Source organism: Archocentrus centrarchus, chromosome 17, assembly GCF_007364275.1.
Source record: "Archocentrus centrarchus isolate MPI-CPG fArcCen1 chromosome 17, fArcCen1, whole genome shotgun sequence".
Lineage (NCBI taxonomy): Eukaryota > Metazoa > Chordata > Actinopteri > Cichliformes > Cichlidae > Archocentrus > Archocentrus centrarchus.
Genome location: NC_044362.1, coordinates 15,863,706 through 15,890,094, shown reverse-complemented (window position 1 = coordinate 15,890,094; position 26,389 = coordinate 15,863,706). Strand labels below are relative to the sequence as shown.

The 26,389-nt window shown below is 43.6% G+C and overlaps 1 protein-coding gene across 3 annotated transcripts in view; it reads left to right on the top strand.

The window, feature by feature from the left end:
* LOC115795397 (ephrin type-B receptor 1-B) overlaps positions 1-26,389 on the top strand; it is a 170,057-nt gene that overhangs the window by 35,941 nt on the left and 107,727 nt on the right. For all 3 annotated transcript variants that reach the window (XM_030751287.1, XM_030751285.1, XM_030751286.1), the window contains exon 2: positions 25,193-25,257. In XM_030751287.1, the coding sequence (XP_030607147.1) occupies positions 25,193-25,257 (65 nt within the window). The remainder of the gene's footprint in view (positions 1-25,192; positions 25,258-26,389) is intronic.

The following is a 26,389-nucleotide window of genomic DNA, read 5'->3' as shown; positions in this document are numbered from 1 at the left end:
GGACCACTTTCCTGCCTCTAGGTGGTAACTGTACTCTATAAACCACTTCCCCAACTCGTTCCAGGACACTGCAGGGTCCAACCCAGTTGCTGTCCAGTTTAGGACACCGTCCTTTTTTTCTCTTCGGGCTGTAGACCCACACCAGCTCTCCAGCACGGAAGTGCCTCCCTTTAGTAGTCAGGTCGTAGTTTCTCTTTTGCCGCAGTCCCGCCTTTGCCAGCTGGTCCCGAGCATAGGAATGCGCCGACTCCAGTCGGTCCTGCAGCTTCCTGGCATAGCTTTGACCCGGTGGCGCATCCGGAGCATCAGGAGGTTTCCCAAAAGCCAGTTCAGCAGGGGTCCTTAGTTCTCTCCCTAACATGAGCAGGGCGGGTGTGCACTGGGTGGAGTCCTGGACGGCCGACCTGTAGGCCATTAGGATGAGTGGGAGGTGAGTGTCCCAGTCACGCTGGTGTTCTGACGTGATGATGGCTAACTGCTGGGCCAGTGTCCTATTAAACCTTTCCACCAGGCCATCACTCTGGGGGTGGAGTGGCGTGGTGCGGGTCTTCTGAATTCCAAGGCGTTCGCACATGGCAGCAAACACCCTGGACTCAAAGTTACGGCCTTGGTCACTGTGAAGAACCCCTGCCGTTCCAAATCTGCTGAGCATTCCCTCCACTAATGTGTCAGCCACTGTCTCCGCCTCCTGGTCCGGGATGGCGTATGCTTCCGGCCATTTGGTAAAATAGTCCATAGCAGCAACCACATAGCGGTTTCCCCTATCAGTCCGGGGAAATGGCCCCATGATGTCCACAGCCACTCGCTCCATCGGTGCACCTGCCGGTTGCTGTTGAAGTTGAGCACGGGACTGGTCCAGCGGACCTTTGTGGGCGGCACAGGAGTCACAGCTTCGGCAGAAGCCCTCCACATCTCTACGCTGCTGGCCCCAATAGTAACCCTGGCGCAGGCGGCGAAGGGTCTTTGACACGCCAAAGTGGGCAGCGCCTCTACTCCCATGGCAGGCTTCCAGCACCGCTGGCCTTAGCGACTTGGGTACCACAACTTGCCACCTTTCCTCACCTGTAGCAGGATCTTTCCAGCCGCGCTGCAGCACTCCCTTGTCCAACCTTAGAGCATTGAACTTGGCCCACAGCCCTTTGGTGGCGATAGAGAGCCCGGTAACCTCATCCCAGTTAGGTCGCTGCTCGTTCTCAAGCCATCGTAGTACTGGTAGCAGGTCGGTGTCTTGCTCCTGCTGGGCCCTCCATTCTGCCATGTCCACCACTAGGAGTGCCCTGCAGGAGAGCTGTGCAGGATTATCTGTTGCTGTGAGTTCCCTCTCCTTCTCCTCCCGCTTCCCACAATAGCGGCAGCCTGTCGCGGCACATGGGCGGCGGGATAGTGCATCCGCATTGGAGTGGTGTGCCCCTGCTCTGTGCTCCACAGTGAAATTAAAGGCCTGGAGCTCCTCCAGCCAACGAGCCACCTGCCCCTCTGGTTCTCTGAAAGACATAAGCCACTGGAGGGCGGCATGATCAGTCCTGATGATAAAAGGCGTGCCACATAGGTAGTACTTAAAGTGTCTCACTGCCATCACCACAGCCAGGAGCTCTCGCCGTGTGACACAATAGCGTCGCTCACTCTTATTCAGGACCCGGCTGAAGTATGCCACCACCTTCTCACCTTCAGGTCCGACCTGCGACAGCACGGCTCCCAGTCCCACACTACTTGCATCTGTGTCCAGGACAAATGGTAGTGCGGGGTCAGGTGGGGCAAGGATCGGAGACTCCGTCAGGGATCTGCGCAGGGTGTCGAATGCCTGCTGACAGTCTTGGGTCCAGCTGAAGTCGTGATCCTTCTGCAGCAGGCGAAAGAGTGGTGCAGCTATGGAGGAGAAGCCTTTTACAAACCTCCTGTAATATGACGCCAGTCCCAGGAAGCTTTTTAGTTGCACCTGGTCTGCGGGAGTGGGCCAGTCCCTAATGGTCTGCACTTTTTCCTCCAAAGTGCTGATGCCCTCCCGACCCAACTTGTGACCAAGGAACTCCACCTCCCTCCTCATGAAGTGACACTTGTCCGGCTGCAGCTTAAGGCCTGCGGCCCTTACTCTCTCCATTACCTGTCTCAGGGTATCCATGGTGGTTTCAAAAGAGGTCCCATGCACCAGGAGGTCGTCCAGGTAGACCAGACACTGCTGTCTTGGGACACCAGCCAGCACACCGTCCATAAGTCTCTCAAAGGTGGCTGGGGCGTTGCACAGGCCAAAGCTCAGGACTCTGAACTGCCACATTCCCCTGTTCGTGCAAAAGGCCGTCTTTGGTCTAGAGTCTGGGGACAGAGGCACCTGCCAGTAACCACTTCGCAGGTCCAGAGTGGAGAACCAGGAAGACCCTGCCACCAGGTCGAGAGACTCATCGATTCTGGGAAGGGGATAAGAGTCCTTTTTAGTAACTTTATTAAGTGGCCTGTAGTCCACGCAGAAGCGCATTCGTGGACTGTTCTTCTTGGGCACCATCACCACAGCAGATGCCCAGGGACTTTCAGATGGCTCTATGATGCCCATCTTTAGCATCTCACGCAGTTCTTGGTCAGCCGCCTCCTGATGAGCCAGAGGAAGGCGACGAGGACGCATTTTAACAGGACGAGCATCCCCAGTGTCAATAACGTGTTCCACCAAGTGTGTCAGGCCTACATCACACTCTGTGAGGGCAAAAATGTCTTTAAAGTCCAAGAGCACCTGCCATAGACTTCCTTGCTGCTGCTGAGTCAGGCCCTCACAGTTCCTGGACCAGACGTTTCTCACTGCTGACAGCCTCTCCTCTTCATCAGTTCGCTGTTCAACTAGTGGTAATACAGGGGACTCCGAGGTGCAAGCCGCTATTACAGCAGGGGATGGGTTTAAAGGTGGGGGTTTAAGCTGCACCCTCTCTCCTCCCGGGAGTAACAGACAGCCTTCCCCGAGGTCCAGCACACCATCAATGGCTCGTAAAAAGTCCAGCCCCAGGATGCAGGCATCCTGGACGTCAGCCACCCAGGCAGCAAAAGGCATGGTTAGGTCTCCAACCTTAAACTGAAACATCCCCCTCCCTTTTATGGGGGCCAGGTCACCAGTCACTGTCTTAAGCTGCACATTGGTTGTTTGCATGGCAGTCCCAGCTGGAATGATGTCAGGTCGGACCAGTGTTGTGTTGGACCCTGTGTCGAGGAGTGCTGTGCAGGATACCCCATCAACCACCACCGGAATGTGGCAAAAGTCACCAACTTGGGTCCAGCCTACAGTAATGACCATGCCAGGTGACAATGTGGGTGGTGTGGGGGTGTTGGTCACGACGGCCCGTGTACTCCCACCTACACGGGCCCCTGACCGTTTCCCTGCGCCGCTGCAAACCTGGGGCACTGCCTGATGAGATGTCCAGCTTGTCCACATCCCCAGCAGCTTTGTGGTCGGCGGCGTGTGCCAGCACGGGGAGAAGGTGACTGAAGAGCAGCCGCCTGGGTCATGCTGTGTGGTCCCCCCTGCCTCTCCGTCCGCTCAGCAGGTGCAGATGTTGCTCTGACCACTGGTGAATCCTCAGCCCCTCCAGGAGGTCCTGTCAGCATCTCCCTCTCCAACGCCAACTCCAGAGCTGCACTGAGTGTGGTTGGACGAGCAAGCTGTGTCTGAATACGGAGCTCTTTGGGACTGAGGGCCTGTAGGAACTGATCACGGGCGAGCTCTGTCTGCACTGCAAGGGGCATGTTGTCATAGGCCCGCCTGCAGAGGCACTCAATGTCATGGGCCAGGATACGCAGCGGTTCTCCAGGCAGTCTCCGTCTGTTGTGAAACTCTGACCTCAGTAGCACAGGCTGGTTATACTGCCCAAACCGTCTCTGGAGTGCCCCAACTAGAGCAGTATAGTCTCCCCTCTCTCTTTCACTCAGCAGCAGCAGGCATGCTGCTGCATCCTCACACAGGCACAGAGCTAATTGCAATGCTTTATGTTCGACAGACCAGCCAGCTGCAGCAGCTAATAGTTCAAACTGAGCAATAAACACTTCCCACGGCGTCTTACCGCTGAACTTGGGTGTCTTTATGTTTACCGTAGCCGGCTGTGCATGGGCGCTGCCATCATTGTTTACATCACATGACCTCCGCTCCGTCCCGCCGAAATGGCGATCATGGCGCGAACGGCCCTCCAGCCGAGACAAACCTGGGGAGAACCCAGCCTTAGCAGCCAGCTGGAGCGCCGCTTCCCTCACGCTGCGAGCGGGTCGGATATCCATCTCCTGCTCCTCCTTCTTAACAGTGTTCCTCCGCATAATCGGGAGTTGTGTCCCTGAGCCGTGAGCAGAGCCGCTGGTAATAGATCCAGGCGTGGTAGTCCGTAGTTTAAGCTTCTGACACCAGTGTAACGTTCCGTTATGTCACCCAAGCACCAGGCAGAGGTTTCGTTACTAACACCATTTAATCAGGCCGGACACACACAGAACAGCTCTCGCCGGATACAGCCAACTCTAACTCACACAAGAAAAAAAGAGACCTCCCTCCCAAGAGCGACCCCCCACATCTCCTTCCGGTTCAACCCCAAAACAACCTAACTTAAAGAGAACAATAACTGTGACACACATTTAGCAATAACGTCCATCATGGATCATTACAATATTTTTACACCAAATAAACATTATGAAATTTTCAACACGTACATACCAGTATCAATAAGCCAGATTTGGTTGGTACGTGCCCAGCTGACTGTTTACCTCAATTGACCCGCAGTGCTACATTTCAGCAGATTCCTTGCACAGAGTTGGGATTGTAACTAAAACTAAACCATATTTACCTTATTCCTAAGCATTCTACAAGCTTTCTGTCAATGTCAAATTTATGAATTAAAAGTTTTTTTTACCCCAAATTTCAGTTATATATTATTTCACCCCTTTCATATTAGATTTGAACCCTTTCCCGTTGGAATTTTATTCAGTATCTCTATACAAAAATAACGTTTTTGCAGTTTTCTTTAAAATCAAACAGGTCTCGAAACCCCACCAGTTCTCACCAGAACACTGAAACTCACCCCAGCTAGGATCATCCTGGACATTTCGTTTGGCCCCATTTTGTGAAGGTTGCACGTATGAGTTGCAGTCGGTCACGTGACTGTGATGCAGCCTTCTGGTTGGTTGCTGGTGTTAACAAAGCCGTGTGCTGCATTCAGGGTTTTCTTTTGGAAACTGAGATATTTTTTAGGCTATTTTTGGCCCTTTTTTCTGTGGTCAAAAAAAGTGGCTTGGAAGCATTTTCGGACCTTTATATCTTAAATTCTGAACTTCCTGTGGCCCTGAAAAAACTTAGGCAAGCTAAGAGTATGTATTCAATTAGAAATATATGCTTTTCTTGCCTCTTCAGAGAGTCCTTTCTTGAAATAAGGGGGTCGCAAAAATGTCACCTAGACCTTTTGACAGCGCTAGTGTGAAGGCTCCTAAACTTCCATTCTGCACACTCTTTAACAAATTATCATTCTTTAAACTTGTTTGAAAAATTACATAAAACATTTTTTAAAGAATTTATGACTTCAAAAGATTAATTTAATGAATCATATAACTGTATATTGGATTTTTCTTTATATCTGTACCAATTACAAGCCTTAAAGTCAATTGACTTTTTACGCTTAGCTTTTTAATTTATATTTTCAAATTATCAAACAAGAGACTCCACTATTAAGGTAATTTCCTGTCAAACACCTAAGGCATCTTGGGATTCAAGAGTCAGGAAAGCACAGAAGGCCCTGCCATAAGGTGGCTCTGCTTTCACTGTATCCCATAAGTCTTCTTATTTCTTTAAGTTTCACTTTCTTTAAGCCATTTTAGGAAGATGTCAGCAAAGCAGTTCTTACTCAGTGGTGCTGTTAGCTAGCAGCTAATTAGTAATGTGTTATTTGGAGGTGTGTTTTTTGGACACACAGAGAGACAGATTGTACTCTGATATAATCTTTTAAATTTAAGGGAAAGGAGTTAATGAAGGACTGAAAGCTGATGAAAAATGCCAGGTGTAATTGTTTGGTAGGTGACATAATGACATGGTTAAACCAAAGAGAAGTTAACCTTTAGACCATGTAGAGAAATGCCTAAACTTCTCTGTTGCTGCACATATCTGCTCAATGAAAGCAAGGAATGGTAGCAATCCAGAATTGCCTTGAAAAGAAAAATTCTTGTAATCGTTTTTCTTCAGGAAAACAAGTTTTAAGCAACCTTTATGAAAATGAGAATTCATGTTTTGGACTTGAGCCTCTTCCAAATATATCTGATATTACTATAAACCAAATGTGCAACCTACTTTATTAATTTTGGTGATGAGCAGTTTACTGTAGGTTCTTATCCTCACCACAGGGAGGGTGCTGATGGGTCAAAATTTGGGCTTGAATGGAGGAACAAATACTACTACACTATTATACTATAGTATATACTATACATATATTGAGAAGAGCTACAATTGTCACTTTAACATAGTTCAGTTAAATTTATTTAAATTCAAATTTTATTTAAATTAAACTGGCTCATTGATTTTGCTGTTTTGGACCTCTGCTCTTCTTTAATGTACTGTAGGTGTATTCAGAGTTCCAGTGTCCAAAGAGTTTCCAACAGAACATGCCCGACACATTGTACAATAGGCTCGATCTTCCTCAACAAATAGAAGATTTGATACACAGGATTTGTGCCTGGTGACCTGTCCAGGATTTGAGTTTGTGTGATTTAGAGAGATTTAGTGAGCGTTTCTTCATTGCAATACAAATGAACTGAATTTATTTTTATATATATATAATATACAGAAAATTAATAAAACATTTTTTATGCATATACTTAAGTTTAATATTTGCCAATAGAAGTGATGAATTGTGTAAAAGAGAGAGATACTTTTTCTTTACCTATTCATGTATATATCTAGTTTGCTCTCAGTTTGCTCTGAGTTGTAACTAAAATATAAAAATCTTCTAAGCGTGACTCCTGCAAACCAAAAGATGCTGGGTGATGTTTTGAATACATGAAAGTATGCAAACTTTGCAGAATTCTTCAGGTCACAACTAGTGTAAACAGCCTTTCTAATGAAAAGGCAATATTTAATTGAACTGTAGAGATGATTTAAAAAAAAATAAATCATCTTGTAGATTAGTAGATCAGTTTGAGATCACTTTCGCTTTCTCGTTCATTCAGCACCGGTCTGATGAGCCAGATCTGAGATCTTGCAGTGGCCCTCGTTATAATAATCCATGACTGTGACCCAGTTCATTACCAGCCTGTGAAAGTCCGTCATCACTGAAAGAGACATTGTGGATGGTCTCTCAAGAATTGCTGATGAACATCCTGGTAATGTTTGGACGGATTTATGCGCTACACTTGCATTATCCCAAGAGACTGATCAACGCTGCATTCATTCAGAAGATTTTTGCTTGGTCTGGAAGATGGTAAACTGTTGCCCAACTTACAGACTCAAGACCCTGGCTCACCGTATCACTGTCGCAATAACTGGACTACAACAAATTTGTGATAGTCATTGTTTTTAATGTGAATGTTGGCTAAGCAGGTATTGAAAACTAATAGAAATACAACAGTGATAAATGTACATTTTAGAATTTTAGAGTTAGAATAGTTTACAGTGTAATTTAAACAAATTTGCTCTTCATATAATCAAAAGTACGCAAAAGTACGTGATTATTTCTTTTAATATTTTTTTAAATATTAATAGTACGGGTTGTTATTGACAGAAGCCAAGAAAATACTAATTAACTCAAGGAATTTACTCAAGCTGGTAAATTTAGCAGTACTCAATGCAACTGAGGCAATCGGTTGCTTTATGATCGGGCTTTTGCAGTCGTTGCTCCGAAATTATGGAACAAGCTGCCCCTTCACATCAGGACCTCCCCTACAGTTGACATCTTTAAATCTCGTTTGAAAACCCATTTTTATTCTTTGGCTTTTAAATCAAAATGAGTACTGGATACATTACTGATGTTGTTTTCTTTTATTTTTATTTTTGTTTTTATAATTTTATGCTTCCTGTTTTAACTATCTCTTTTACATTGTGTTTTAAGTTATTTTATTTATCTTAAATGTACAGCACTTTGGTCAACTGCTGTTGTTTTTAAACGTGCTTTATAAATAAACTTGACTTGACTTGACTTGACTTATTTTTATTTTTCAGGTTTTGTGTTACATGATTTTAAGTTTCCAAAGTCCAGATGTTTGGCTTTTGTTTAATTAAATATAATTACATAAGTGAACAATCAATACTGAGTTTTGATAATCTGAAAACGTGACTTTGTTGTACTTATTCCTTTAAAGTTATTCCCATGGGAGTTTGAAGAACAGATACTGATTTTTTTTTAAAATTTAATTATGAAACATTTCAGTTTTATTGTAGTCAAAAGGTACATGTCAAATGTAAAAATGTTGACATTCTGATAAGCTTTCACTTTTAAATTCATCGACTTAAAACTAGTTAGAACGTTACTGTGTTTTTTTGTTTCCTCCTCATATCATGTATTTTATCACTAGTCAAACTACACATTTGCTGAAGCATAGTGAAAACATTTCAGCTTTCCCTACCACACATGTGCACGCATGTTCACGGGACAGCTCACACGCTCACATTCTTCCACCCTTTCCCACATCCTGAGTGGAGAGGTCAGGTTAAGAACTGCGTGGGGCAGTAGGTCTGTTTTTCCTCATGGCTGGCATCCTGCCCATGTCAACGGTCCCTTTCTTCAAAAGCTGCTAATGCAGGGCCTGGTGCTGACAGTGTTCTGACAATGAGTTAGTATCTGCCAGCCGCGGACCCTGTCCGACTGCCGGTCCCTCTGAAAAACAGATCTGTGGCAGGAGCAAAGGTTAATCTAGCAGTGAGGCTCCGCTGGTGACTGCCTCCACAGCCATGTGTGACTGAGAATAGGCTGAGAGGAATTAACGCTACTGCCTTGGGGAGTGTTGACAGAGAGGTGTGTGTGTGTGTGTGTGTGTGTGTGTGTGTGTGTGTGTGTGTGTGTGTGTGTGTGTGTGTGTGTGTGTGTGTGTGTGTGTGTGTGCGTGTGTCTGTGCTGCTGTGTGTACGTTTGTGTCTGTTGACGACGGCAAGTAAGGGAAGGCGAGATGACGAGGTTCGAGGAGGAGGTTTTGTGTTCACAATCCATTATCTTCAGGGATGATAAAGGTTGCTTTGTGCCATTTCAAAGATGTAAGACAAATACCAGCAGACCGTATAAATATTGCGGTTAGAGTATGCATGCGTGCTGTCTCCCTTTTATCTGCCTTATCAAACGTTCTGTCAGCCTGCCTCGCTTTTTTTTTTTTTATATAACACACCTGCATTTTTTTTCTTACATCCTACTTGTCTGCCATTGTGTCACAGTTAATAGGCATAGTGAAACCAAAGGGCTCCTCTAGCCTGTCACTTATTAAGAACTCACCTGTCAGCATGTGTATCTGTATATGTTGTCATATATTCGTAATTATATTCATATCTGATATGCAGTTAAAAAATGGAGAAAAGTTATGGTTATCAACATTTGCCTAAGTCTGTAGGGGTCAATTTAGTTTATGGTATCCCAACGAGAGGGCGTTTTAACGGGACTCCTTCCCACTGTGTCAGCTGACTGTCTGTCATCCAAACAGATCTGTTGTCTAAGTCCTTGTTGCCACATCACGGCTCTGTGACGCCTCTTGGTAAGATGCTGATTGTTAGGAGCTTACCACTGTGAGAACTCATCCTTAGAAAATTAGTTGTACCTCAGATCTGAGCCTTTTTTTGTTTTCATTTTCACAGTTTCAGATGGAATATGTTATTGTAACATGATAGTTATATAAAAAGAGATTGCAAATAAAATTCCCCAGCTTTCAGATTAGCATATTCGTGGAAGCAATAAGTCTCGCTTCTGCGGTTGGGGATATATTGAAGGATTTGAGGCTTACATAAAGAAATGCCCAGTTATGTGGAATTTTTAATATTCCATTTGTGTAAATAAAGTGAAAATTAAGGGATAAATAAGAATACAAAGGATCAAAGCATACTAGTGCTGGTTCATCACAGTCAATTAGCTGTGTGAAGCACTTCTCTTCTGGAGATGTTTCACTTTGAGTAATGTCTCTTCTGTCATCAACCTGTGTGTGTTCACTGGAATGTGTTTCTGCATGCCATTTCTTTCTGTGTGGGTATGAATGGCTGTGGGTATGCGAGTGTGGGATGCCTGAGCACACATCTGTCAAAATACCTTCATATAGCCCTCCTTATGAGATAGAGCAGACTGGATTTGCGTGTTTTCCCACTCACAGTGGGTGTGCATTTCTTTATCTCCTTTGCCTGTCGTGTTGACTGATGGGTAATATGCTAAATGGGGCCTGTGTTTACCTCACCTGTGCCACTGGCAGGCCTCTGTGTGAGCTGGGCTGTGACAGGGAGTGCTAATAATGCTTTAACTCCTCTGTCAAACTTCAATCACATTGACACAAGCTCTTGGTGTGGCACACTGTCCTACAGAGGTGCTGTCACTGGACAGATGTAAGTGAATTTTGTCTCAGTAGTTACATGGCAAATGGTGACTGCGCACTGGGGGTCAGGTAAATGGAGTGTGCAGTCACGGCACAAGCGCGGCTTGTGCGAGTGCGTTAATTTGTATTCTCGTGTCTATGTATGCAAATGCTCAATATGTGTTTGCATATGTGCATGGGTGTGTGTCTGAGTAGATTTTCAGTTTATATTTGTGTATCTGTTGCAGGGTTAGTGGAGCAGTGAGGCCTTGCAGTGAGTCTCTCTACAGGAGTCTATGTGATTTACGAGCCTGGTGTGAGTGCTTCTCCCATCCTCCTGCATAATGTCCCTATTAGAGACAGCAGACACTGTGGTTGTGTTCATCATTTAGCCCCAGCAACCAGCACACCTGGGGAGGGAGAGGGAGAGGGACAGAGAAGCAAAAGATAAAGAGAGTGAAAAAAGGAATAAAAAAAAAAAAAGGGGGATAGCAGAGTGCACTTTCTTTCAATCAGTTATAACCCTGTGCCTTTATACAGCTGCATCTGTGTACAGCCGAGCAGAAAAAGGCACAAAATAAAAGGAAATAAAGAATATGATAGGAATACACAGATGGGAAACAAAGAAGTGTTATGACTCATGCTCTATCACATCTAGCCACAGACACTACAGCAGCAGCCGTACGTCTTTGCCAGACATTGCAGGTTGCTCACCTCACCTCATTCCTCCATCTCTTATGACTATACTTGATATTTTTTGTCTAACCATGCTCTCCACCTGAGTTTGTTTAGGTCTGTCAGCCTCATTATGTCGAGTGAGCTGCCAGGGGACACGCAGGCTAACAACACCCCTGGGGAGGAGAAATGAGGAGTACTAGTGTATGAAAACTCTCTGGGAGTCATTCCAGCACCCATCTACATTAATAACTCCACGACCGCAGATAACAAACACTTTGTGAGATGGTAGTCATATTTGCTCAGCATACACTTAAGCCTTAGCTAAAGTATTTTATGAAATGTGTACTGGCAAACATTTGGAAAATTGCCATTTAAAGTGGTGTAGTACTGCCACCATCACGCAAAGTGTCTTTATCTTATTCATCGAACCGCTGTATGTACTCTGCTTATCACCAAAGGCACATTGTGCTTTTGTTTTTCACGTACTCATAAATTGTATGATATATATCTGTGTGTTGTAGTTTTGTGGAGTTGGTCTTACTTTTTTTTTTTTTAAACCTATTAGTGTTGTTACTCGAACTTTGGTCTACTTTGGGAAAAATAATTTGGTCGGTAATGATGTTTTACTACGATGCACAAAATCCCTCCGTTTGCTTGTCTGTGAACTCCACCTACACAAGTTGAGCAATCAAAACTGGCAGGAAAGTCTATCTGTATCAAATGTTAAGGTGTCAACATGTTCCCAGCAACCGCTAGGGCCATTTAGAATGTTTATGCACCTTTAACACCTCATAAAAACATTGTATCATTTGAATTTCACAATAACATCTAATCTATATGCACAAAACTTTCATTATGCACCACATATTATATCATCATATATTGCCTATCAGCCACCTAACATCAGACTGAAATCACAGATGAAATATTGCTCTAGTATGGGCGTGTACTAGCTGTGCAACAGACCAGTATTAAGCTTTAACCTTTTTTAGGCACAAAAGGCAGAGAGACATTTTTTTCTGTTGTTGCACAAATGCAGCATTGATTATATATTGCAACAAGCTATACTATTATTATATTATTACACAAACATTTAAAAAGCAGCCTGTTTTAGATTCAGCATCTCACTCATTCACTCTTTCTTTCGGACTTTCTAAAAATGGAGCAGCCCCGTGATATCATTTATTAATTTAGCAGTGGAATAACTTCATTTTTGAGATAGTAATGTTTGCTGTAGAGTAAGAAGCTTAAGTCAGCTTGCCAGGAAGAATTTATGATCCACTCATTTGTATGGATGTCAGTGGAAGGTTTTAGTGTTTATTGCTTCAAATGCTTTTCCAACCTATTCAAGATCCACAGGGGAAATGAGTGAATCATCATTATTGTTGGCATAACAGTGGTTGGATTTATATAAATTGTGTATATTTGTGTGTGTGTGTGTGTGTGTGTGTGAGGGGGAATATTTGAATAAAACCTGAAAAATAAATGTCTCCTTTGGGCTAAGTATTAATTTCTTCTGGGTGACACGCAACATTTTTGCTTCACATTCAAACATTCTCTTTCAACTTCTTCCAGCACAACAAATCTAAGTTGCAGAGATGACTGAAACCCAAGCGGCCAGCATTGCTTCCCAGGATCAATATATTGCCACTTGTGATTAGGGCATTCATTTCCATCTGTCAGTGCCCAATTTACATGAGGGCTCAGAGTAAAATAACACAAGATGGATGGAGTTAACAGCATTTTATTGACTTCCCAGCATTTTTTAAGTGTTTTTGTACACAAAATAAATAGAAGTCCAAATTCCAAACAGCCTAGAAGAATTTTTAATTGTGCATGGTTTCTCCTACACAGACAGCACACTCAAATGTGTAGCATTTTTAGAAATTCATCTAAAATACAGTAGGTCTTCAATAAGTGCTGTTCACTCCAGACACCTGGAAACCACTTTGCGAATTTCCACTACAAGCAGATAACCCACATCTACACCCTGGACAGACACCTGCATATATTCTGACCCAGTGGCATTGAAGTGATGAAACAATTTTAACAGCTTGGATCAGCATTTACAGCTGTGCAAGCTGTGTGTGTTTCTTGTATTTACATTTGCATTTGTGGCCATTAGTAAATGTGTGTTGCTGAGTGTGGAAAGCGTACAGTAAGCAGGTTTTTGCTGCCACCGCCTCTTACGTGTGAAGCAAAGGAAGGTCTTAAAATGAGTCGGTAGCAATACATTATTTAACGAAGCACCTCAGCTCTTTAGCTGTGCGGTTGCAGCGCAGCCAGCAGAGTGTTGCACTTTGACTCCCAGAGCACAGCAGCAAACAGCCTCATCTGGTGGGAATGCCAAGCAAAGCGCAGCCTGGAAGCTCTTTTCTTTCCTCTGGCAGGAAGATTTTTAACTGCGATGGTAACCACAGTCTGTCGTACTACATTCTAAAGTTCATCCTATGATCCATCCAATGTTGTCTCTGTTATATTAGCAATCTGCAGAAGGCTTGGAAGATCCAAAATGGCGAGATTAACACACACACACACACACACACACACACACAAATGTCACTGCTAGCTAGTACTGGCATTGCTACTGTTGAAACTGCCAGAGGGATGGCTGATGTTTGCACTCCCCACTAGTGTCACTGGACATCTGTGACATTTGAGGTTGCATTGTGGGCCAAAGCTCAAGCGTCCTGGATTCCAAGTGAGATGAGGTCAGATTCAGTGTGTGCATGTATCTGTGCGTGTTTGTAGAACAAGATCAAAATTACCCACACCTTCCCTGTGGCATAACAGACTGAATGTAATGTGTATGAAATGACATTTTCTCTCCCAGAAGAGCTCAGTGTTTTACTGAGCTGTGGCTTAGCATTCAGAGTGACTCTGCAAAGGAGAGTGAGAGAGGAGATTAAAAAAAAAACTACTTACAACTGATTAAAAAAAAGGAAACAAAAGAAAAGAATGGGCACATTGATGATGGACATAAAAACAGCAGCATCAAATGGAGGAACATCAAACGCATATTTCTCCTGGGAGCTAAAAGAATAAGCCTTTTCCTCTTTTTTACGGTCTTCCCCACCTCTGAAGGAAAGCAGAGAGGGCATACACCATTTTCCATTGCAGTATGAGAGATCTTCAGACAAATATAGGCCTACTCAAAAAGGTCTCTCTCACTTTCACTCCCCAAAGGTAAAAATTATCTCTTTTCCTCCCTCTTTCCATCCTTCTCTCTTGTTATAGATTCTCATTGGAGAATCTCAACCCACCTATGTCAGACTGAAGCTGTAAGGTCAAGATCCTCTGCTGAAAGTTTTTCTTTTGGCCTTAGGACTATTTTCTTTCTTATATGCCTGCACTGCTGAATCCAAACTCCAGCAAAGCCCTGGAGGAAAAACAAAGCCCATCTCCAAAAATATATAGACGTCCTCAGGCATGTGAGCATATGCTGCAAGAGGGTGGATTTCATGTTTGCTTTTAAGGGTAAGGATTGTGTTTGCTTGGAGGCATTGGAGAGGCCACTGGCGTTTTTATTAGGACAGACAGCAAGGAATGAAGGGGAGAATGAGAGGTGATCTCCACCTGCAAATATCCACGGTCACCATCGCTAGTGGTTTAGTCCGCTCTTGAGATGTATTCACTGCTTATGTGTGTGTGTTGTTGGTAAGACTGTGTGTGTGTGTTCGTGTGTGTGTGTGTAGTAGAGCTGCACTAACGAGATCCCCAAAGAACACCTCACTCGCAGTTAAGGTAGTGAGATCACACCACGCGATTTCTCTCATTCACACCGTCTTAGCCAGCAATGTCCCCGTGGTGGAGAGCACATGGCTGGGGAATACCAAACTAAGGCATCAATTACCTGCATCTCACTACATCAGTCAAGGGAGAACACAGATAAATTGAATAACCCTTTCCCGTTTGGATGCTGGCGTATGTGCTGGTGATCACACTCACACACACACACACACACACACACACACACACACACTCAGTCACATGGAAAACAATCAGTGATCCATCCCAGTGGCATCCTCTCCCGACAGGGTACAGTAACTACCGCTTACTGCTGAGGCTCCGTCGCAGGCTGAAAAAGAAGTGTCATATGATTGACTCACTCACACCACCATATGACTGTTAAATTGTCTTATACGTGCAGTCAGTTCAAGCTTACTACCTTTCCCAAGCCCCATGGGCACGGGTGATAATTTGAGTTTTATTGAAATTCAGCTCCAGTGAGTTCAAGGTGGTTGAAGGTCGTTCTTTTACTGCCACAGATTAGATGGAGCGAAAGCATGACATCAAACCCTCAAGGTTCCTTCTCTCTCTGACTCTCTGATTTCCTGACTGTTTCCCTCTCTGCCAGTAGGGGAATTATTGAGGAGGCACAGGTCAGTTTTGTGGTGCATCCGAACATGATTAACAACAGCATTTAATGAGATATTGCTAGCTGGTATTTGCCTCCCCCTGTTAAACACAGGCTGACAGAGGTACATTGCCTCATTCTTGGGGGAGAAACTACCAGTGGCATAAGTGAATATGTACTAAGCTAATCTTTAGAAAATAAAGGACATCCTGTATTAATCATCTTTATTTGTGTTTTCTTTCAGAGGGGGATTGTCGCTTTGCTCTGACAGGTGGTATCCACCGTTTTAGGCAGATGCTGAGGGTTTACCAGTGTGGCTGATGGGAGGAGCAGCAGAGTTGTGTTGTGTTGGGTGTTGGGAGCATGCATATGGTGTGTCCATGTACATGCATATTTTAGTGTGTGCTGGTGTGACTGTTTTTCATTGCCTCATGCATGTACTTTTTTCAGCTGTTAGTGTGATGCTTGTGTCCATGTTTGGATGAGGCAGTCTTCGCCTGTGTCTTTTACTGAATATGAATACTATACAAGTAGCACAAAAGAGCGGAGCGTCTTTGTTCATTCTGGTCGCAGGACAGAAACGGTGTGGTTTCTAAGAAATGATGTGACTCTTCTGTTCAGCTAAGGTTAGATCTATTCCTGGATAAGATAACACAGGGTGCTGCCATATGATGTACTCTCCATCACAGTGTCTCTCCGATTACTCCTTCCATATCTTATTCTGTATCTCTCTTTGTATGAATAGTACCCGTCTTCCTCCTTTCTCTTGCTCCATCTCACTCTTGTCTTACTATCCACTTTATTTTTTCCTTCATCTCTCCATCTCTCAGTTTCTCTCTGCCCTTCATATTGGTTCTGCATATTACAGGATGGTTATCGCGGTTCAAGTGTGTTACAGTATGGCAGGCAAGGGCATTCATTTTTATCTACTTCACTGCCCTACTAGCCTCTCTGTTGTTATAAAAGGCAAATAGGTGAGCCACACTGCAATATCATTGGACTCTTGTATACATACTAGAATTGAAGTGTTTTAATTCATGCATTTCTCTCAATTTAACAGTTTAGCATTTTGTGATTCCATCCATCACATTCCAGCTAAATGTGCATACAGTCTTGTGAAAAAAAGAGTTTTCTGTGTAGTTCTGTGAAAAACCCCATGATTCAGTAGTTTGTAGAAACACCTTTAGCAGCAGTAACTTGGAGTAAGCATTTTAATTGGGACTTTCTCAGTCTCTAGCATCATTGTGGAGGAATTTAGGTGCCGTTTACACGAAGCCGTTTTCACTGGAAACGGTGTCGTTTTGATGCGTTTCAGCCTTTCGTTTACACGATGGCGTTTCAGAAACGATCCGCGTTTACACGAGGACATGTGAAACGATGAAAACGATGTATTTCTCATGCCAGGCCACAAGTTGGCGTTGGTTTTCTCTTTGCAAAGTTTGTTTATGCAAGACGCGCATGCGTGGAGTGACACAGTAGGTAGTGCGGCAAATTGTTCATTACTTACAAAACAGCCAATGTGAGAGGTTTTGTGTGGACCGATGATGAGGTTGGATCGCTGCTGCACACAACGCTGAATTACAAAACGGTAAAAACACAGGAAAAGCATAAGAAGCACTCGTGAATCCGCGAGTACTGTTTATCAGTTTGCGCGTGCGCGAAAAACTGTGGCCGTCTCAACCATAGTGCGCATGTGCGAGTCGAGCGTTTTCAAATCATCCCGGTTTCAAGTGTTTACACGAAAACGCAAGCCGGTGCGTTTCTGAAACGCTCCACTCTGGACCCCGTTTCTGAAACACATCGTTTTCACTCTGTTGTCGTGTAAACAGAAGGGCGAAACGCATCAAAACGACACCGTTGTCGTGTAAACGCAAGGCCGAAACGCATCAAAACGACACCGTTTCAAAATGAAAACGGTCTCGTGTAAATGGCACCTTAGTCTTATTCACAACATTGCTTTGGTTGATTGAGGTTTGCGGGCATGTCTCTCATTTGCGGGCAGCTGTACCAAGGTCCTGCCACAGTATTTCGATTGAATTGAGGCTTGGACTGGGCCAATGCAACACCTTGATTCTTCTTTCTCAGCCTTTATGTTATAGATTTGCTGCTGTTGGACAGATGGCCTCACATTTGACTCTAGAATATTTTGGTGCACAGAGGAGTTCATGTTCGACTGAATGACTTCAAGGTGCCCAGGTCCTACGACAAGCCCAAATCATCATCCCTCCACCACCGTGCTTTACTGTTGGTATGACGTGTTGGTGCTGATAAGCTGTGTTTGGTTTTCTGCACAGTGCTGTGCATTATAGCTAAACATCTCCACTTTGGAGTTATTTGTCCAAAGGACACTGTTCCAGAGGTCTTGTGGTTTGTTGAGATGCAACATTGCAAACCCCAACAATGCTGCCATGCTCTTTTTAGAGAAAAGAGACATTCTCCTGGCAACCTAATTCCAGTGCAAGCAATAAGGGTGTACTTAGTTTGTCACAGGACTGCATCGAGTCTTTTGAAAACTTTCCTTCCAGCACAAGCAGGACCTCACTAATTGGAAACTCTTACTGTGTTAATTAGAGTGAGTGGACTGCAGTGGGAGTTTCAGTTGAATGACATGATTTTGTTCACTCAGCACTTCCTGGTCGACTTGAAAAACACAGATTTTACTCACTCTGGATAGCCCATTAGCTATAGCTTATAGTGGTAAATGTCAGCCTCACACAATCCCAGTGTGACCTGGGCATAGTACGTCTCTGTGGCTCATTGTGTCTCTAGGCAGGAGAAGTGATGACAGCGTAGTAAGCCAGAGCTAACTTCTAACTTTTATGTGAAGGTTAGAAATGTCAAAACTGTAGAGTAGACCCATTCTCCTTATGGGAAAAGATTAAATTGCCATTTTCTTCATGCTGGCCCTCCAACATAGAGTTTTGCAGAATGTAATTTTACTTTTTTCATTTTGGTAGCAGAAGAGAATTTCCTTACACAGTTCTTGTGCTGGAAAGTCATTTTCTTTGGGTCCTCATGTTTGTGAGTCATTTCAAACTTTTAGTGTGGGGCACTGACGGACTAATTTTTTCTGGTTGTGTCAATAAAGTGATCAAATTTCAGCTATAATGCTTTTATTGGAAACAACACAGAGTAGGTAGGAGCAGGAGTTGCAAATAGAGTAAATGACAGTGAGTAGGTGTGGCTGAGTGATTAGGAAGCCAGCCAAAGCCTTGTTCCACAGCCAGTGAACCATCGGAGAGTAGTCTCCCTCTCTCTAAATGCTGTTTTGTGAGGTGAGGAGTTTGATAAGAGTTGTAATTACCTCATTTTACTGCAGCAAATTGCCAGGTTTCTTAAAAGCAGACAGGCTGGCTGAGGCAATATCAGCAGTAATGAGTATTGTGATTATTGTGGGAGGGTAGTGCTGCTTCCATCTGGATTCTTGCTTGGTCACTGCTGCTGGTCTGCTGCTGTAGGAAGCCTTAGTTGGTCCTGTGCAGTAGTGTGTTATGTGTTTGGCAGCCTCCTTTACATTTTGTTAATTTTTAAGATTTTTACCCTTATTATGTGTGTGTGTGTGTGTGTGTGTGTGTGTGTGTGTGTGTGTGTGTGTGTGTGTGTGTGTGTGTTTTGGAGTGTCCCTTGTCCTTCCTATATTGCAAGAACATATGCAGGGGCAGGATTCAAACCTCCAGTAGCCTGTCATTAACAGGAGGCAGAGCAAAATACGGATAAGAGAGCGCTGTGGCAGCAAGGAGGCAAATAAAGATGGTTAAAGTGAAGAAGATGAAAGACAGTGTTAAATGGAGAGTGAAGAAAGTTGCAGGGATGAGGGGGATAAATGATGCACCGAGATTAAGGGAAGAGAGGAATGAGGGAGAGATGGGTGGATGAAAAGGAAAAAGGGCGAAGAAGGTGGAGGTAAAGAGAAAGAGAGAGGGTGGGTGGGTGGGTAGGTGGTGGGGTTATGATGAATTAAAGATGACACTCTCCGGCAGCCTGGTTTCTAAAGATCACTCTGTCTGCTAATGTAATGTTAATGAATGCAAATGATGTGCCTAACCTCTCTCCCCTGACCAAGTGAGGGAAGAGAAAAGAGTGAAAGAAAGGGAAAAGAGGGAGAAGAATAGAGGAAAAGGTGCAAAGTGGGTGCTTGTGTATAAATGTGCCGTTTCTGCATTATACCAGTAGCTGAGTGACTGACTGACCACTAAGATATGATTAGATGCAGGAGTCTTTTGTGTTGGTATAGCCTTTGGGTAGGCATTGACCATGTACCTGTCTATTTTTGCCAATCCTGCCTCTGGGGGGGATGTTGTGCTTTCCTGCTTCGATACATAACAACTCTATTACAAAGCGGTAATAGTGGGGAAAGAATGTGGCTGCTCACCAAGCGCCGCAAGGTTGAATCTTAAATTGTATGCGACACAGCAGCCCAGATGTACGAGGCCAAGAGAATGTCACCTTGCTGTGATGATACCATAATTTCATCAGGTTCTTCAGATACTGTATGTATATTAATTTTCCGGTCTTAGGAGACATTCTTCCAAACATCTGCTGATGATCTCACTTTGCCTTCTGTTGCCCTCTTCCTCTTTCTCTTCTGGACCCTCTCTTTTGTATTTCATACCAGGCCCGGTCTTCCTTCGTGGCGAAATTGATATTTTCACTCAGCCATCGTGAGTGACTGTTAGCCCAGCACACTATTACTAAATTTGTGTGTATGAGTGTGGGCAATCTGTAATTTGTGAGCCTGCTCATTTAATGGAATCTGTGTCTCAGAAGATGCAGGACTTGTGTATCCCGTCACTCTGCGCTAATGTCTCAGAGGGAGGATGGCAGATTATTATTTTTTTTTTTTTGGTTCAGTTTTCAAATTTAGTCACATTGTCACGTCTGTCTTCAGGGAGACATTGAAGTAACACATTTCTTTTGATGCATTTCAGCTGGGTGTTCTGTATCTTCTATTTAAAGTAAAAATCCTTCAGTATGACTGACAGAGCTTTAGTGTGGCACAGAGTAGAAAAGTCTCACATCTGTGTTTGTATGGACTGTGTTCTTTGTTGAACATGGTGACTCAATCAGATATTGCCTTTTCATATTCTTATTTCCCCAAAGCAGTACTGCGCCATAAATACAGTTTCCAAATCTGTTGAATGGACTTAGCCATGCTGGACTTGAACTGGTCTTTCTTTCTAAATCAAGGATGCAGTGGGTGACTGGTGTCTGTCTGTGTGAGACACTTCCACACGATTTGTTCGGAAAATACTTCACTCTGTCAAAATGTTCTTTTTATATTCATAAGTCCCCTGAGTGGACGGCTGATTAGTTTGGGAGATGCAGCATTTTTCACTCTTGTTTGTTTGTCACTTTGTTTCCAGCCCTGTATTAAGATGCCAGGCTCAGCAGGCTACCATGGGGTTTCATCATTGTTAAGTGCTCATTCCAATCCCGCTGATTTCTCCACTTGGTTTTTCATCTCTGTCTTTCTGTCTGTTTGTCTTTTTTTTCTCTCTCCCTCTCTCTCTCTCTCTCTCTTTTTTTAATCCTACCATCTTGATTCCATCCCCCAAAAATGATAAACCCCACTTAAATAATGTTATCCAAGGGCCTCAGATCTTCTTTCACTTGGCTGCTACAGTCTTTCACTTGCCTGCATCTGGACATGATTGTCTCATTGAATTACAGAGTATACCAGCATCCTTGAACAGGAGGACATAGAGGAAGGGGGGAGGTGGGGGGGCTAAAGGATGGATGAATGGAAAAGATGGAAAGAGAATGGAAATCCGTGGAGAATCGTCTGCTGTATTGATTGAGGAGCCAGGAAGCTTCAGAGAGGCACTTCAGCACACGTTATATCGACTAGTGGCCATACAGTCACAGATTGGCTGCAAAGGAGGGGAATTACACTGACATGTTGGCATTCTGACTTATAAACCGTAGAATTAAAGTCATGCATGAATGCTAAAAGAGGGCGGAGAGATTGGCCAATTCATTTCTGCTGTTGTTCCTTCGCTGAACTCCCTTTCTATAGATGTTCTTCAGTGTGTACTACTTCTATGTAACCATGCGTGTCTATGCGATGTATCATGCGACTGCTTGCTGACGTGTAATTGTGCGAAGAGAGCTGCCTTATCGATCTATAATGCAGGGCCCCATCAATGTTTAATGCAGTCTCTCTCACTCTTTCATTTCTCTCCCTCCCTCTCTCTATCCCCCCTCTCTGTATCTGTGGAAACAGCCTACCATTTGGTATTGATCTATCACTTGCTGCTAATAAGAAGGAGCTGTGCTTTCGGGGATTGGGAGCTGCAAGGCCTCGTCTGTGTCTTGGTTTTAGCTCGGCTTGCGACTTCTGGGTTTTGACGGGTACCCTGGCAGTGTATCCAACTCACATCCATTGTACAATTTAGAGTAACTAATATTCTGTGATGCAGTCACAATACGCCCTCAGGCTTTACGGCTCCTTGAATTTATTTAAGGCTGGCAACGCAGACACCTACAAGCTATTGTTTTCCAATAGATTTATGAGCCGTGGTTGCGTAGTTAACCTTAAGCTCTCTGTGGTAACAATTTTCAGAAAGATTCAACCACTGGTGAACCTGTCTGGTCTTAATTTAGTGGAGTTTGTAGGTGGAGCTGACATAGCAGAATATGCATACTGAAGAAAACACACTGGGCTGCCTTCCAAACACAAGGGACACAGCAAGGTCCTTTACTTGCCTTGCAAATGACTTGCTATAAACTTCAAGTGTGAAAGAATGCATGGAGGACTAATTGCTTTTAAAATGCTAAGGAGGAACCGAACATTAAGCACCAAAATATGGACAGTGAGGTGAGTTGTAACTAAAGACAGTAAACATCCCAGCTCCTTGAGTGTTTCTTTACAGCACATACAGCATACTGTATGTATTTTCTCAACCCCTTAATAAATTCAGGGTTATGGGTGGCTGACAGTAGGCAAAGGGCAAGAGACAGACAGTGATTCACGCTCATGTTCAAACCTACAGCTAATTACGAAAACCAATTAAACTAACAGATTAATTGGTTATTATTTACCGAATATTAAATAAATAAATACCTATACCAAAATTGAATTATTTTGTAACCTTGGGCTGTGTAGATAACTTATAATTTCAGCAATGGAACAAATGTTTCCTCTTTCTAAAAGAGATGTTTCGTGTAATTAAGTTGATTTTATAATGAAACTATTCAAAGCCACTTATCATTTAATGGATGAATGGTTCACAGAAGTGCTCATTTAAAAGTCACACACATACACGTACACAAGGGACATTTTCAAACTCTCCAGTGCCAGTGGACAGGTGTGCAAGCTATGCCATGATGGCTGTGTGAGCCCCTCCCCCGTTGCTAATCACCACTTAGTATACTCCATTTACTCATCTGCTACTTTGATATTCTGCTAATGGTCGACATTAGGCCACATGACTCTGCTCATCCACCCCTCCCTCGGGCCTTTGACCTTTATTTGTTTCCGCATCCTCACTGTCTTAGTCCCAATCCATTCCAGCACCCCCCACCCCCACCCAAAACCCGTTTAAAAAGAAAATAGAAAAAAAATGGTCGACCAAGTGCCTGTGTGATTTGACTAAAGCTTCTGTGATTTCCCCTGAGAAAGGTTTGGCAGTCCCCACAATGCTGGCTGGCGCTGAGGGCTGTTTCATGCTCCTATCTCCCCAGCTGACAGCAAGTCGTACAAGCAGGCAGGCAGGCAGGCTGGAGCTGGCTGGCTGTGGAAACTAGACAAGGCAAGGCTGATCTTAGGGAAATTGAAATACTCTGATGGAAGCCGGGTGTGAACAAGGCTGTCACTGTAGGTGTACACAGAAAATTGCTCCCTAAGTTGGCTGGTGCATGAGCAGAACGGGTGTCCATCTGCGTATGTCTTAACATGCATTGTGAGTGCTTGTGTGTGCAGGGGCTAATTGGTTTCATGTCTGAGGACAGTTTCTCCCAGTAAGTAGAGATTGAGAATGAAAAGGCTCTTTTCTTCTTACAGGTGGCTTGTCACTCATCCTTACCACAATGTACTTGTTTTTTTTTTTTGTTTTTTTTTATGTTTTTTTTTTAAACCAAAGCTCTTGAACTGCGGATGATGGGCTTTGAGTGTTCCATCATTTGGAATGATTTCAAAATGCACCACGAGTTCAGTGAGATACCAAATTAGCAACAGCTGCGAGTGTATGCTTCTTCTGGGGGAGTAGGTAAAGGGAGGGTGCTGAGGGCTGGAACCTCTCCTGGAAATCTTGAAAGAGGGCATCGTTGTGTCTATGCATTTAATCAGAGTGAGATTTCTCCCTTATCAACAACACATGTGGGTTGTGCTAGCCAACCATTTGCTGTGAAAGTGGAAGATCTCTGAGCCAAACACACAACAGCCACAGTTCCTCTGAAAATTACACACACACATGCACACTGCTTATCTACTACAGAATGCAGATCATCACACAAGCATACCAGTCACCCTTCTGTCTCCCAGTTTTTATCTGTCTGGGCACAACAAACACAATGGAGTGCATGTTGTGGCAAAGGACGTCGACAAATGTGAAATATGCCTTGGTTCACTCTCTGTAAGATTAATGTTTTAGGACTGAGAATAAACTGTCTGTTACAGGGGAAATTATGAATCTATCATTACTCTGCTAAGGCCAGCATGTCACTTAGTCCATCACTCTATAAATCTGTATTGTAGAGAGAGGGGCAGGTGAGTGCTTTGTGAAAAATGCCATATTTCTCTCTCTCTCTTCTTTCCTTGAGCAACATATCATGTACCAGCAAGGCAGATATTAATCAAAAAAGAGCTGATAAACTTCTTGTGGGAGCTGGCAGACTTATTTGTCTAAGCTATGTCCCTGAGGATTAGGAAGGGGGCAATCTGTGTTCTCATATTGCACAGATATGTGGCCAGATATGACATGTTGTATAATAAAAGTCCAAACAAAGATAAATCCGAACCTTGAACACTTCTCTGTACTTTATTTTCCTTCTCAGGCTATGTTGTGTTACTGTTTCATTTTGTGTACTTTGAAGTTATGTAGCTTTTTTTTTTCACAAACATTTAGAAAATTACAGTTAATCTTTTTTTTCAAATTATAGCACTCCAAAAAAAACCCCCAAAAAAAACAACACTGCATGGCATGCAAATATATGTTGTTTTCATAGGTTTGGGTTAAGGGCAGCTGACACAAATAACCTCAGGGCCTTGCAGTTAATGAAGAAATTGTAATGGTCTCACCTTGGAGGGCTCCTTCTGCATGTGCAGAGCCAGCTCCTTTGGGTAAACCATCTGTGAACCCATACAATGTACTGTACAAAAATATACACTCATCTTTCAGCAAAATATCTGTCATGTCATACAAATATATGCACACAGACAAAGGCAGGATGTACGTACTATACTAACAGAGAGAACACAGTGCAAAAATCAGCATTTACAGGGTGACAGAGTCTCTCACATCTTCCTTCCAGCAACGTGCCAAGGATTTGTTTCTATGTCTTATCTTAACAGAAGAGTAGCAGAGATGGATAAAACACTGTATGGCTCTTTCTACTTTCTGTTCATCAATGAGTGTCGAGTGATCACTGGGGCTTGAATATAATTTATCTGTGTGGAATGATACTCAGAATAGCTTCTGTGTGGCTAACCACTGGCTCTCTCTGTCTCTTTTTCTTTCTTTGCTGCAGAGACCTTGATGGACACTCGGGTGGCCACAGCTGAACTGGGGTGGACAGCATATCCTAATTCAGGGGTGAGCTGGTTCTTGCCAACACATAAATGTTTACTTAATTAAATAAATCAGAACTTTGACTTCAAGCTATTTTTGTTTTTCAGGAAGCTAGCAGAAGATTGGAGAGTATGCGTAACATGACACAGAGCACGTACAGGTTTACAGGCAGACAGACAAATAGCAGGAAAGCAGGCAGGATGGGAGTTATAGACTTAAGCAGTACCCAATGTAGCTCCCATTATGGGTATTATTTTCTCTGTGTCCCGGTTCATAATGACTTAATAACATAATGGGTCCACGTAAGTCCCAGAACACAGTACCTAAGTCCCTGTAAATGGAGGCTGGGGGGGATACCATAGACATAATGATACTGTAATGATACATTTATACAGGGAAGTGGAGGTATTAGGATGAAAGAGGGAGGAGGAGCTAAGAGAACAAAAAATGCTCAGGGCTTTTCAGGTTTAAAGGGAACTATCTTCAACTTTTAGGTATTCTTATAGAAATAGAATGAGCCTAACTGGAACAAAGAGCCAAGTCACTGGAATGGGAACAATATTCTTTTTTTTCCCCTCTTTTTTGATAGAAACTCAGTATTATTGCCCTGTTAGGCTAATGGAATGAAGGGGTGTTATAAGACCTTGTTTTCTGTATTGTAATTCAATAATTCAATGAAAAGCTCCATAGCACAACACTGATATGAATCTTACAGGAGCTATCCCAATAGAAAATGACTGTTTCCTGCATTTTCTGGGTCTTTAGGTCTTTATGAGGCATTTTACACACGTGTAAAAGGACCTTTTATTGCTCCAGAGCGGAGCTTTGACTCTGTTTAAACATTAGAGTGTGACAGTTTTCTTTTTGTATCCCTGAAGGAATACAAGCTAAAATAACCTGTAATAACCCAGTGTGTGCAGCGTGTGTGAGTTTGCATGTATCCCTGTGATATTGCGTCATCTGGACAAGATCTGGAGTTCTCCGTTCTCCCTGTGTTCTCCACAGTTTCTTGTTGCTTCTGTGTTTTTCTGTCATTGCATGAAGCACATTACAAATTCCTTCATGACCAATCAAGAGAACCCCAGAGGCCGATGGTGCAACTGTAAATGTTCTCGTCCTTGCTTAACAGCCATTGTTAGCTACTGTCCCCTTCTAT